Below are 14,015 nucleotides of genomic sequence, written 5' to 3' on the forward strand. Positions count from 1 at the left end.
AAGAAAAATTATTGCAAAACTGATATTAAATGCTGATTTTCCAATTATTTTTGTTTTGGCAGCCTTATGCTTGATTCTACAACCAAATAACGCATTTTTTCTTGTTAAAATACAAATACAATACAATGTCTGATTTTCAGAGGCTCATCAGTGGCCGAATGTTTGCTGAAGACTTGTGTTTTGATCTGCGTTCGATTCCAAGCAAACGGAGTGGCTGCATGGTCATTTTCATAGTTTTCTCCCATGTGTAACATGGATACAAGCCAGTTTCTTAGAAAGCCTTCCAATAAGACATCCCTCCTCTTAGGCAGGTAGCCCTAGCATGCTTTGCCATAATGATATAAAACCAAAATCCACAATTGTTAATACAATAAAATACCGAAAATCTGCCAACCTGAAATCCGCGTTGCTGCTCAAAATATAAACAGTTAGTTTATAGGTTCCGGAAACCACAACATGGAGTATGAAATATCGAAGAAAAAATACTTACTGGATAATGACATCATAATTACTGAATAAGTCATAACAGAAATACCAAATTATTGACATCATGGTAAGAGTTTTCTCCCCTCCAATCTGCATCGAGGTAAAAAAGCAGATGATTAACTCAACTCTTCTTTCAAGTACACACTTCACGTTGTTGTAGTTTTTGAGCTTTGTTATTTCATGAGATTCTTTAGTTATGTCGTTTTTTTTATCCGGATATTTTGTGGATAAATTAAGAATATTTTAAAATTGCAAAGCTTTTTTATATAATGGCAGATAAGAAACGCACTTGTGATTTTACTGCTTGCAACGTTGAAAAACGTAAACACGTTGCATTGATGGTAATGAAAAAAATGGAAATTCTGCTAAAGAGGGAGGCAGGTGCTACTGCCCGGAGTGGCTGCATGGTCATTTTCATAGTTTTCTCCCATGTGTAACATGGATACAAGCCAGTTTCTTAGAAAGCCTTCCAATAAGACATCCCTCCTCTTAGGCAGGTAGCCCTAGCATGCTTTGCCATAATGATATAAAACCAAAATCCACAATTGTTAATACAATAAAATACCGAAAATCTGCCAACCTGAAATCCGCGTTGCTGCTCAAAATATAAACAGTTAGTTTATAGGTTCCGGAAACCACAACATGGAGTATGAAATATCGAAGAAAAAATACTTAGTGGATAATGACATCATAATTACTGAATAAGTCATAACAGAAATACCAAATTATTGACATCATGGTAAGAGTTTTCTCCCCTCCAATCTGCATCGAGGTAAAAAAGCAGATGATTAACTCAACTCTTCTTTCAAGTACACACTTCACGTTGTTGTAGTTTTTGAGCTTTGTTATTTCATGAGATTCTTTAGTTATGTCGTTTTTTTTATCCGGATATTTTGTGGATAAATTAAGAATATTTTAAATTGCAAAGCTTTTTTATATAATGGCAGATAAGAAACGCACTTGTGATTTTACTGCTTGCAACGTTGAAAAACGTAAACACGTTGCATTGATGGTAATGAAAAAAATGGAAATTCTGCTAAAGAGGGAGGCAGGTGCTACTGCCCGGATTATAGCAGAATCGTATTGATTGCCACACGAACTGTGTATGATATATGGATGGAGCAATAAAGAAAAGCTGTTGAAATTTTACAGCAACAGTGATTCTAACACCGGAATCCGAAACCAGAAATCTTTACATGAGGGAAAATCGACAAACCTCGATGCTGTCTTGTACAAGTGGTTCCGGCAGTGGTGAAGTGATGGGGTACCTATTTCAGGACTACTCCTGAGAGAAAAGGGGAAGCAGATTCATGGTGATTTAAAAATAGAGGAGCCTAATGTAAATGAATAATATAATATAATCAGTTTATATATGTAATAATAATTTAATGCATATAATTAATTATTGTAATGTATATAATAATTTAATTAGATGTATCTAACACGCCTTATTTATTTTGCACTTTTAGTTTGAATATTATCTTTTTTGTCCTGAAATCCTAAAATCGCCACAACCTCTGGTCCCAGGCGTTGCGGATTTCTGGACTTCTACTGTACTTTGGCTGTTCTGGATTTTAGATCATCAGTTTAAATCTAGTAAGATGACATATAGAAATTATAAAATTAAAAATATTCTTTATTAATATTTCTCTACAAAAGATATATTTTTGTAACAAAAGATTTTTCTCTGAATCACCACCACATGAAATTAAAATTGAAATTCCAGTATGTCACAAAGCCAAAATGGTGGTATTTTCTGGATTTAAAACCATACTACAGATATTCACCATTCCTTTAACTGATTGATGATTGAGGTGTTCTTATCACAGTGCAAGTGTTCAATTTTATCATCTTCATTTAGCATTTCTTGTCATATACCTTTGTACAGAAAATATGTCATCTTAAGATATCTGAAAACCTTCAATTTCACAGCTGTCATCATGATCTTGAAATTTGGTAGCTGACTAATTATGCCAAGCATTTTTAAAAATATCTGCAGGCATGTCCTGTCATGATTTTGCAGTGCCCATACATTGTGCTTGATTATTTTAAAGATTTCATATTATTAAAATTTATTTAGTATTTTTATAGATTTTATGTAAATATTTTTCTTTAATTCTACCGACTTGCAACATCGGTTTTTAAAAATATCCGCATTTCGTTGCGCACAAAATTCCGATATCCATTGGTTGATTGACAGATATGCAGTTTTGGGGAAAGAGTAAAATGGAGACAATATTATTCATTAAAAGCATAACATTCATTATTGTTTTCACCACAGTGATATTTCCTAGCCAGCAGGTGTTTAGAAAGGGCATACAAGAGTAACAGTTACCAGGAAAAAAATCACTTTTATGGCACATCTGCTTTTTCTAGCATATACTGGTTTCCATTTCTGGAATATCATGTACTTTATAAGAGAAATGATTTCTTGATTCCCCCCCCAGTGGCTTGCAGGTCTGTATTTTGGACTTTGTGCTGTAAAATTTTGAAATGATGTGAAAGCCCAACATCTTATTCCCATCATGTCACCATTGTTTGTGAAAGGCCTGCAAAACAACCATATTTTCTATCCATGGCTCTTGTCTAATTCAGGCCTGTCCAACCCTGATAGGCTGCTTTGGAAATGCATTTTATTCTGGGGGCTACAGTGTATATAATTATAAATATATAAATTTGGGGGGGGGATTTGAAACAGAATACATTGTAATTATAGTTTTTAATATTATTCATAAATTAAGAATAGAACAGTTAAACATTTATGACTACATGTAAATAATTATAATAATAGTAATCAGTAGAACTATCAAATATTATATTTAGTATAATCAATATGATATTTGTTTCTGTTTTCTTTCATTTAGTTTCTACAGTCAGTCTCAGCACTTATATTTGTACATCTTAATTGACACAGGTTTTCATCAGTTAAAGATGCCTGTGATTTATATTTCATGAATTTCTAAGTTGATCCAAAAGCACTCGCACCTTTTCTGCTTAGTTTTCAGATTGAACATTTTTTCCTCATGTTATGTAAGCGTTATAAAAATCAGTTTTTGATTCTGATGTTTGAAAAATGAGTTCCAGTTCCTCACTCCAGTGTAAATCACTTAGTTCCACTTAAAGATTTTCTGGAGCTGATCAATGTGGAAGGGAGTTTTATACACTAATGTTTGTGAAAATTCCACCACCATGAAGGAATTGTGTAAACTGAGCCAAACATAAAGTAAGGTAACACATGTGAATGATTAGAATTACAAAACAATTGTGCATGCATGGAATGAGAACTGGCCGCTTGTTCCATGTACGAAAAGGATTGTAAAGTTGCACTGAAATCTATTTATTATCCTCTATCTATGGTGAACCTTTAATTAGTGGTCAGTATGCCTCGTCAACAGCAGAGGGCACCATACCAACAACTAAACGGAGTTTGAATGAGGTCCATCATCGGTATGCAAGAGAGTGGACTTTTGTATCAAGCAACTGTAGCCCACACATAGCATAATGCCAGAACAGTGATGTGTGTTAGGAAGGAAAGCTACAAAGGAGAACCAAACAAGGCAAATTCCTGGCAGTGGCGCATGCTACAGTACAATGTCATGGAACGACAGACACCTCATAGGCATGGCTTTGACAGATTGTACAACACCCTCTCGTGTGTTAGCACAAAATTGGAACATGGCTATGGGTGTTTTGTTGTCTAGCTCCATGGTTCGTAGCCATCTGCCGCAGCATGAACTGCATGCAAGAATTTCTATAGGTCAAGATTCCCCTGTTGCTGAATCACAGACACCTCCAACTTCAGTGGGCACTGGAACACACTGCATGGCATATGCCTTGCAGCAGTAAGTTGTTTTCTGCAATAAATTTCACTACAGTCTGGAGTACAATAATGGAAGAGTAATGTCAGATATTACAGAGGGGGAACGTCTGCCCCCACTGTGTGTTAACCAGCATTGTACCACACAATTGCCTGGCATCATGGTGTGTGAGCAGCTATTGGATATAATTGTCAATCTCATCTTGTGCAGATTGCAGGCAACCTCAACAGTGATCGCTACATCAAGGAAACTGTGGAGCCAAAAAAGGTCCTCCCCATTCTTCGTTGCATTCCAGGCACTGTGTTTCAACATGATAATGCCCATGCACATGTTTCTCACACTGCACAAGCCTTCTTCAACGCACGAGAGATTTCGCTTCTTCCACCGCCTGCTTATTCCCTGCATGTCACCCATTGAGCATGTCTGGGATTTCATTGGTCAGTGATTTGCTCATATGGCTGGGGGGGTACACACTAAGAGTGATCTTTGGTGTCAAGTCGAAGTCATGTGGAATGCCATTCCCCAGGATTACAGTCAGAACCTATACAATTCAATGCCACAACATATGCAGGCTCTCATTGATGCTCTATTAATATGAAAGTACGTGTATAATCAAATATAATTTACTCTTTTATGACCACTTACATAATTGGATTCACCAGCAATACTTGAACACATAAATGTTTTTGATGAATCAAACAGTAGATATTAAACTAAATCTTCAGTTTTAATGTTATTTAATTCTAGTTTATTTATTGGAGATTTTACAGTTTCCTTTTCTATACAAATCATAGTTGCTGCATCATCAGTTGATACTCTAGAAAAAATTTCTAAATGCAAGATGTTTTTCCATTAACGGTTTTCAACCACCTGAAACTATGTTCTCCTTCAAACTGATCAGATATAACATTTAGATAGATTACTTGAAATGATTCATTTACTTCACAAACAAATACTACAAGTTTTATCAACTTGTAGTATTTGTTTGTGAATGTGCTCACACCATGCGTCTGAAATGTGTGTACTTTTATCAGTGAATGTGTGTACTTTTATCAGTGACTTTACTTGTGAATGTGCTCACACCATGTGTCTGAAATGTGTGTACTTTTATCAGATACTAAAGACGAGTATTTAAAATCTCAAATTAGATGGCACAGATTTGCAACAGTTTCATTTTAAATGGTGGTAATTCAAAGGCATATTGTGTGCCAAGGTAAACTAATATTTGAAAATAATTTACTTGTACCAGGTGCATTTTCTGTAACAGCTTTCTTTTACAAACTCACCATCTGAAAATGGTTTCATTTTTTTAGCAATTAGAAAGGAAATGGAATAACTACTTGCCTTCACACTATTAAATGGTTTTTGTAATGCTGAGCTGAACATTCTTTGATAAGCTTTTTAACTGAAATATAAATTCTGTCAACTTCGATTCTTTCTCCAGTATCATATAATCACCATGTTTTGCTTCAGAATGCCTTTCTTCATTGTGTACTTTAAATACAGTGAGAGTTTCTCAACTAATTAAACACATTAGTTTGGAGTTTTCAATAATAAAGCAGAACTCTTCTCCCCTTTGTTCACCATATTGTCTGCTTTACTCAGCAATTTTTCTTTTCTTTGCATTCATACTGAAAATTTTCTGTACTGAAGAACCAAGCACTCTGTCTGTACTCATGTACATGAGGGTTTAATATGTTGTTACTGCTTATTTGATGAATTGGTAGTTGTGATGTTGCAGCTCCAATTGCTGACAGCAACCATCACTGTCTATGTTCTGTTTACTCAGAAAGCCAAAACAGATTTCTTAATTTTTGCTTTGTAAACAGGAGATATCAAATTATAGATTTCATGAGTTCTGCCACGAGTTGCCTATCTCTGATCTGATTGTTAATGCATAAAATTTTTTTGAATTTTAGAGCTTTTCTCAGTCACAAGGCTTAATTTATTAGTTTCTATTGCAATTGCAGTTTGCATTTGTTTGTAACAAATTTGCTATATTCTGCAATTTGAATTTCTGTTATTTGGGGTTGCTGTAAGTGGATATATGACTTCAAATGTGGTATTGTAACAAATGATTGAAACTAGACCACAGCAAAGTGCATCATTTCTATCATCAAGAGGAGGGCCTTCATAATGGCTTTCTGAGGCCTTTTGCCTTGTATTATAATTATATTATACATTAAAAAAAACACACAATCTGCAATTGTCGTGATTGCAAAACCAAGCTTAAAACACCATTCTTCAGTGGTCTTATCACTCAGCTCCTGGGTGAGCATTGAGGAGGAATGATAATAAAACTTTTCCTCCCATCTGGAAGCTCTTTGAACACTTTGCAGTTTTTATTTAGTGTGTTTTTGTTTTTAATAAACTTTTAATTCTACATTTTTATAACATTTAGGTGAGGTTGCATTACGCATGTTCTATCATCACTGATTTTTCTTCATTTCAAAATTGGTGATTAATTTTCCACTCTTTGAACATTTTGCTGTTTTTATTTAATGTTTTTCTGTGTTTTTGTTTTGAATAAACTTTTAATTCTACAGCATTTTTATAACCCTTATAAAAATAATATAACATTTTTATAACATTTAGGTGAGGTTGCATCACGCATGTTTTATCATCACTGATTTTTCTTCATTTCAAAATTGATATAGTGATTAATTTTCCTTATGACTATGACAGTCTTTACTGTAGCTTTTCTCTGCTTCAGATTTCATAAATTATCATCACTGAGTGCATTATGCTGTGCAAGTGCATGGATATATTTGATTGATTATATGTCTCTATTCAGTTCATGATACTCTGTATGTCTTTTGTGTCTATAGAAACACTAGTATTTGGCTGTGTAACTAAATTCCATTTCATGTTTTATAATGATTTATGATTTTAATAAATTAATATTAATAAGCGAATTCATGCAGTTCCTTCAAACGGGCCATTTTGCAGAATACAATCAAACTATTCTGTTGTTGGGTTACTTTTATGATTGGGCTTGTGGTACAGTCTGTGAAGAATAAAGGCTTAAAAAAAATCTGAAGTGGACAGGTATCAAAAATTTATTAAAAAGGTATTTCTAGTATTCTGTGTAGACTAAAATTATTTTTGACATACATTGATTTATCAGTCTATCTGACATTCCAGTAAAATGTAATAGTGGAGATTTTACATTTTATTTCTTAATAAATATCTTGAAAACAGTACATCAAGAAAGTATGGATTAACCCTCTTTGTAAAACTTATGAATTTATTTGGTGTCATTGCATCTTCTTACCTTTATATGTTCTCAAAGGTTTTTTTTTTTTTTTTTTTTTTAAGAAAAATTGTTGTATTTTTTAACTGATCCAAATATTATTACATGATAATTAGCAGTGCTTTATTAATGATTAATTCATTTTGCTGTTATGTTTTGCTGTTGTGTTGTGTAATTTATGAATGAATGCAGGATTGTTGCAAAAGAAGTTAACAGATTGTATTAAAAAAGTAATGCACTGAAAGGTATTTTGATGAAATGAAGAAGTATGTGAGTAAAGCTATTTTCTCACAGCATTTTATATATTCACATTGGTAGTCACTATGTATCATGCAATTCAGTGAACAATATAGCCGCATATGAAGTGGAAAATGCTTGCTCTTCTTTGTGAGGCTCGTTTAGGTATACAGAAATTTCAGTTTCATTCAATAAATTATGCACATTCTCTGTTTTCCAAACTGTAAGTTAAGTAATCTCAAGTTCTTGTTAAGTTCAGAACTCACATTCTTTGTTCATTTCCTTGGTTTTTGTTGGAAGATGCCACGAAACTTGAAGAGAGAGACTTTCTTGAAATAAACAGAGCAAAATTCAGAGAGTGCATCTTTCAAAGATGATCTCAAATTCATTATAAGAATAGGTTATGTAAAATTTTACAGGCAAGAAAAATTTTTAAATGTCATAAAAGACTCAAGTACCTTTATACCTTATCCAACAAGCACCTGCTTTTAGTTGTTCACTTTCTTATTACCATGCTTTATTTCAAATAAAAATTGCTTTTGAAGCCTTTTCATTCTTCAGGTTTTCACAAGAAATGGTCCTCACCTCTTAATAGAAATACTGCTGTAAAGCCAAACAACTGAACAAAGTTGAAAATCCTGAATTTTTTTAATTTATTAATATTGGCCAATTAATGTAGAAATGGACCTGTCTCTGTCTGGACAGATTTGTTGGCCTTTTCTAGCTCTTTATATTAATGCTTTAAATAATATAAAATATATATTCAATTCATTTTCAAATACTGTTATACAGTTTAGTGAAAGTTTACATACAATACTGTAACATGTTATGTCATTCCTGTTTAATAATGTAAATATAACAAAGTAGTGTTTTCAAGAAACATATATGTTGCATTTTTGTGTTTTCATAAATATATTTTATTTAATTGATATTATATTGGCCTCTGTACTTATTGTTGAAGCATTACTTAAAAGCATCCAAAAAAAAAGTCCTCTTTTACTTCTGTATGTCTGTAGGTTCTTGGCAGGCAAGTTTGACATGGTTAATGTCTACAGTTAAGCTGCACAGATAGCATGTTTCCTTTATATTTTACATGTTCAGATATATGGGAAAACCCAATGTCCACTTAAGTCATAGATTAAGAAGAAGTTGCTCATTAATCATGTGACTTTTAGAAAAACTGATAAATTGTACAACCTATTTCTAAATTCTGCTATCTTTTTTGCCACTCATGAATCACTTTAGTCTGTAATGAAGACGTCACAAAACTCTGTGGGAGATTAGTCTCTAATAATGTATCATCCTGGATTACTTGCTTTGCAAATTCATATACTGTTTAATTCCCAAGAAATCCAGTGTGTCCTTTTAGCCAGTAATAATCCAACTTAGAGTTTAATTTCTATTACTTGAGAATTCTCAGCTGAAAATTACTCGAATCATTTTAAAAATGGCATTACAATTATGCAAAGTATCAGAGAGATTTCTATACCTTTCTTAGATTGCTAATCTAGTAACAAAGAATCGATTTGATAGCTTTTTTTAAGCTTTCAATTCATTATCTGTGTTCATGGATATTTTTTTCTATTATGCACAAAACATTTAAAATGTTATACTTGAGAAAATAATCATGTGGTTTAGAGGATTTGAAAATAATCGTGTGGCTTAGATGCAAATGGAAAGCTACTGTTAAAGCATTTCACTAAGGATTTATTTTAACACTACTCATACTGCTAAAGGTCAGTATTTACATTCAGTGCCATTTGAGAAGTGGAAGATAATTAGCGCATTGAATTCTATTAACTGGAAATATCATTAATTGTGTCAAAGAAAACAAGACATCAGTAACATTTTCAAAAAGCTATGAAAGGTAATTCATCAAATGAAAATCAGACAGAACTACTTTTTAAATTAAGTAATAATGATGTAGAAGTAACTAAAGTATTTCTGCCCTCCTTTTTTTTTTTTTTTTTTTTGAATAAATTTTAATTTTAGCTGCTCTTTAGAAGTCACTGACATTATTACACCTCTTTTTAATGAGTATGAAATATGGTTTATGAAGACTTGATTTTATTATTCCTGGTAGGATGAAGGAATTATTTTTTCAAGCTCGTGATTTAAATTTAATTCTTGAACAGAGTGGTATTTCAGTTTGCTTTTGAATGTTATAAAATGATAATTTTATAATTATCTGTGTTATCAAATTATGTGTAAATTTGTTGGTATACTTTGCAAGATTGCTGTATGATGATAATTTTTATTTGACAAAAAGAAAAAGTAAATAAATAAATTCATATTTTTATTTACTTGTAAGTATGTATTATTATGGTAAGCATATTTTGTTATGTTATGAATCAATCCTTTGTTGAATGTTTAAATTTTATTTTGTTTAGAGGATTTGATTTTATATGGAATCACCTTAAAATGGAAGATGTCCTTTGTTACTGGAAGAATTTGCTGTTGAAGTATGCAAAGTTACTGAAATATAAACCAGAAAAGAATCATAGCTTTAAATTAATCAAACCAAAGAAAGATTGATGTAAAATACTTTTTAAAGTCATTAAAATATTTTTAAGTATGCTTTTGAAGTACAATTTTTAAGATTATGAAAATATTTCATTATTCTAGAGTAAAACTACATACTTCAATTGTACCATTTCATATAGTAATACTGTCTTATTTAACTAAGCTTTTAACTTAACTAGCACTTTTGTTTTGTTTAATTTATATTCAGTAATAAAATCTAAATTCGCTTTCTTTGATAATGCTTTTCATAAATTTATGTACAATTTATATTTTTGTAAGTGTCTTGCCCTGTCTTATAAAATGATATCACTCTTTAGTGAAATCTTATTTAGCTTTTAATTATTTCATATAAATTCATTGATAAAAACAGTTTCAATCGTTTATTCCATTCCAAGACAAAGCAAACTAATCACAATTTTTGGCCCTTGTTTATCCTTATGCACAATTTAAAATGTGGAGTTTTAAAATTTTTATCTGCTCATCGACTTTCACATAAGCAATTTCTAGTACCCATGTTGAAAAAAGTATAATGTTTGTGAAAAAATATAATTTGTGCTCTAGTTGACTTAGTGACAGTCATCATATTATTAGTTCTTTTCATAAATATAACTGCAATGTTCTTTAAAACATAATATATTGCTTTATAAGAATGATGAATCAGCTTTGATTGCATGTGCAACATCTGCTTCTGTGCCGCCCAGATGGTATAGTGGTTAGGGTAGCCTGACTGCGATACCGAAGGGCCCGGTTTCGAATCCCGGAGGAGGCATGCATGAAAAATTGTCTGTCCCTTCATAGGAGGTAACAATGGCCTCCTATTATGTGCCTCTACAATGAAATAGCTACCACTTTTGGCCTTAAGAGTGGCCAATGCGTTATGGGCAAGTGCCCGCCATTGGAGGGGGAGAAAGATCTGCTTCTGTGAGATCTCTCCTTAATTTTTGTTTGTTCTTACTCACTTTTGCTCTTATTCTTACTCACCTTTGCTCTTGGATTTCTTTGGTTATTCCATGTGTGTGCATACTCATTTACTAATTTCCTAAAAATACCATCATTACATGTGGGTGAATAGCCATGTAGCATTTCAAATGGTGTCTTCTTAGTAGTTTTGTTTATCTTGTTATTCAATTTTTTTCTCTTTTAAAGCCCAATCTTTGTGCTGCGTATCTATCAGGCTCGTCATTATCATTCCTAAAATTATTCTATTGACAAGCTCTGCTATTTTGGATGTTTAATAGAACTCAAAATAGGAAAATCTTGTTTGCTTTAAATTGCTGCTCAAATCAAAAAGAAGCAAACAGCATCTTCCATAGCTTATTATTTTTTGTCCTTAGAAGATAATCTTTCAGAGACTTTGAAACATATTTCTTCCTCACATTTTAAATTGCAAAAACTACCACAAATATTTTATAAGTTATCACTAATAGTTCCTAACAATGGAACTTTTCCCAGAAAGACCAAATGATCCATATGAATAATAGCAAAAGGTCTTTTACTAGTTTTCATAGGATGTAATAAGCATTGTCATTTGCCAGCTGTTGCATTATTCATAATGAATTTAGAACATGCTGGCATCTATCTTCTTTCATACGTTTTCATGCCTCGAAACCAATACAGTTCCTTAATATTACTTAACTGTCATATCGACAGAAGTGCTCTCTAATTAATCATTAAATTTCACTATTGTACATTTCCTTTTGCTTTTGCACATACATCAGTTTCTGTTTTCCATTGACCTTTTTCTTTTTTTTTCCCCCCCAAAAACGATGTATCTTTTAAATACATAGTTTCTATTTCTAATTACTTTTTTCTCCTCTTCAGTTAGTTCTCTTGTTTCTCCTTGAAAATTACAATATTTTTCTCCGTTGTTAATCAGTATGATATATCAAATATTTGTTTATCTACAGTTAGAGTTTGGTAAACTTAAAAAATTTCAGTTTTGTCATCCTGTTATGAGCTTCCAATACTGGGGCTGTAGTCAAAGTGTCCCTATGAGACAGTTACTCACTTGGCTTATGTTTTATATCAAAATCCTATTCTGGGATTAAGCTGCTTCAGTGGGATGTTTGGGAAGATGTAGAGTTTCCCACAAGCAGTCAGTGATAACTGTAAATTTTATTCCTATTAAAAATTGGCTCAATCTATCCGAAGTCTATGTCTCTCATTATCTCCAATTTACTAGAGTGACACTTTACTTCTGAAGTTTCCTTACTGACGATAAACAAGATGGCATTTTCTATCTTCACCATGTTGGATTTATAGTCCACTCCAGCATTAGGGACTTGCATCGCGAAGAACCTCAATATCTGCATTCAGATGATTAGTGAGCTAATACTGTCTCATCTATCAGTTGTTCCCTTATTAATTCGGAGGATTTATTTTGTTATTTTCTCCCTAAGTCTTTATTCTTCTGTTATAATTGGGCCCACCAGCAGCCGAGCGGTAAAGTCTCTGAACACTGGTAGTTCGGTCCGAGATTTGAATCGCGCAAACGGCCTGGCTGCATGGGTGTTTTCATGGTTTTTCCCATGTGTAACGTGTATACGAGCCAGTTTCCCTTAGAAAGTCCTCCATGAAGGCATCCCTCCCCTTAGGCAGATAGCCCTCAAGGCTTTGCCATAATCACACACACTTCTGTTATAATCTGGTTGGTGGTTCACCCATTTCTGCATATTTTGAGACAAAACATCTGAAAAGTCAGTGAGACCTAAGAATCTTCATACTCAGTGTACATTTCTGTGTTATGGAAACTCTTTGGTAGATTTTTTTTTTTCCCTAGAGGATTTGAATCCTTTTCCATTTCACGATGAAGCTCAAATATGTAATTTCAGAGTTAAATTTTCCATTTGAGGCAACATCTTTTAGTTTCTTGATCATCTCTTTTCAGAATTTGACAAGAATAAATATGTCATCTTAATAAAATTATGCCTTAATGTTCAGTAAGGGGCTATACCTTAGTCGCTACAACTCAAGAGGCGTTTTTGCTAAACCATAGGTATTTTTTTTAATTGTCCTGTTTCATCTGGTTTAATGAACAGTTTTCAGTGTAACTTTTCACATAGCAATATCCGCTAGCTCCCATGGACTAAATTCAAGGTAGAAAACATTTTATGTCCTCCTAAACATTCTAAAAGGTCATCCCTCCAGGCCAAGGAAAATTTATCTTTTTTAGATTGATTATTAAATCTGCAGTAATCAACCACCATATAATGATCTCCCATTTTCTTTTTTACTAAGACTAGACTTGAAATAAGATGATGTAATTTCTATTAATTATGTAAAGTTTTTATGTTATTTAACCATGTTTCGTTATTCTTTTGCCTTTACTTTTCATCATCTCCCACCAGAATGTTTACTTAATGCATTTAAGCCCAGATTTTCTTAAAATTGGGAAAGAGCTTTTGGCAACTTTTGTTGGCCAATCATTCTGTTAAATCTTCCTGCAAGTTGATCTGAGAGAAAAATACTAAATGCCTGTCAACACTTTCATTTACATTTGGTATGCAATTATTTTTAAAGTTTTAATTATATTGTCAATATCTTTTTTATTTTCTTTTCTTGATTCAAACGTCAGGGTTCATACGGTCCTTAAAAGTCCTTAGGTTTTTTGTAATCGATTTTTGGTCCGTAAAAGTCCTTAATTTCAGCCAAAATCAGCAGAAGGTCCTTAATTTTAATCATTTGAAATTTCTGTCATG

General features: G+C 32.6%; 1 protein-coding gene across 3 annotated transcripts in view; it reads left to right on the forward strand.

Annotated features, from left to right (window-relative positions):
- LOC118179673 (protein O-glucosyltransferase 1-like) overlaps positions 1-10,371 on the forward strand; it is a 116,412-nt gene extending 106,041 nt beyond the window's left edge. For 2 of the 3 annotated variants that reach the window (XM_085807338.1, XM_085807339.1), the window contains one exon: positions 10,185-10,371. In XM_085807338.1, coding sequence (XP_085663464.1) covers positions 10,185-10,329 — 145 coding nt within the window. In that variant the 3' untranslated portion in view covers positions 10,330-10,371. Of the gene's footprint in view, positions 1-1,955; positions 2,083-10,184 lie in introns of all 3 variants that reach the window. The other variant, XR_015038428.1, reaches the window with a different exon arrangement.
- The last annotated feature ends 3,644 nt before the right edge of the window (positions 10,372-14,015 follow it).

Source organism: Stegodyphus dumicola, chromosome X1, assembly GCF_044657685.1.
Source record: "Stegodyphus dumicola isolate Sdum_Otavi_A_Nest chromosome X1, ASM4465768v1".
In the NCBI taxonomy this organism is placed as follows: Eukaryota; Metazoa; Arthropoda; class Arachnida; order Araneae; family Eresidae; genus Stegodyphus; species Stegodyphus dumicola.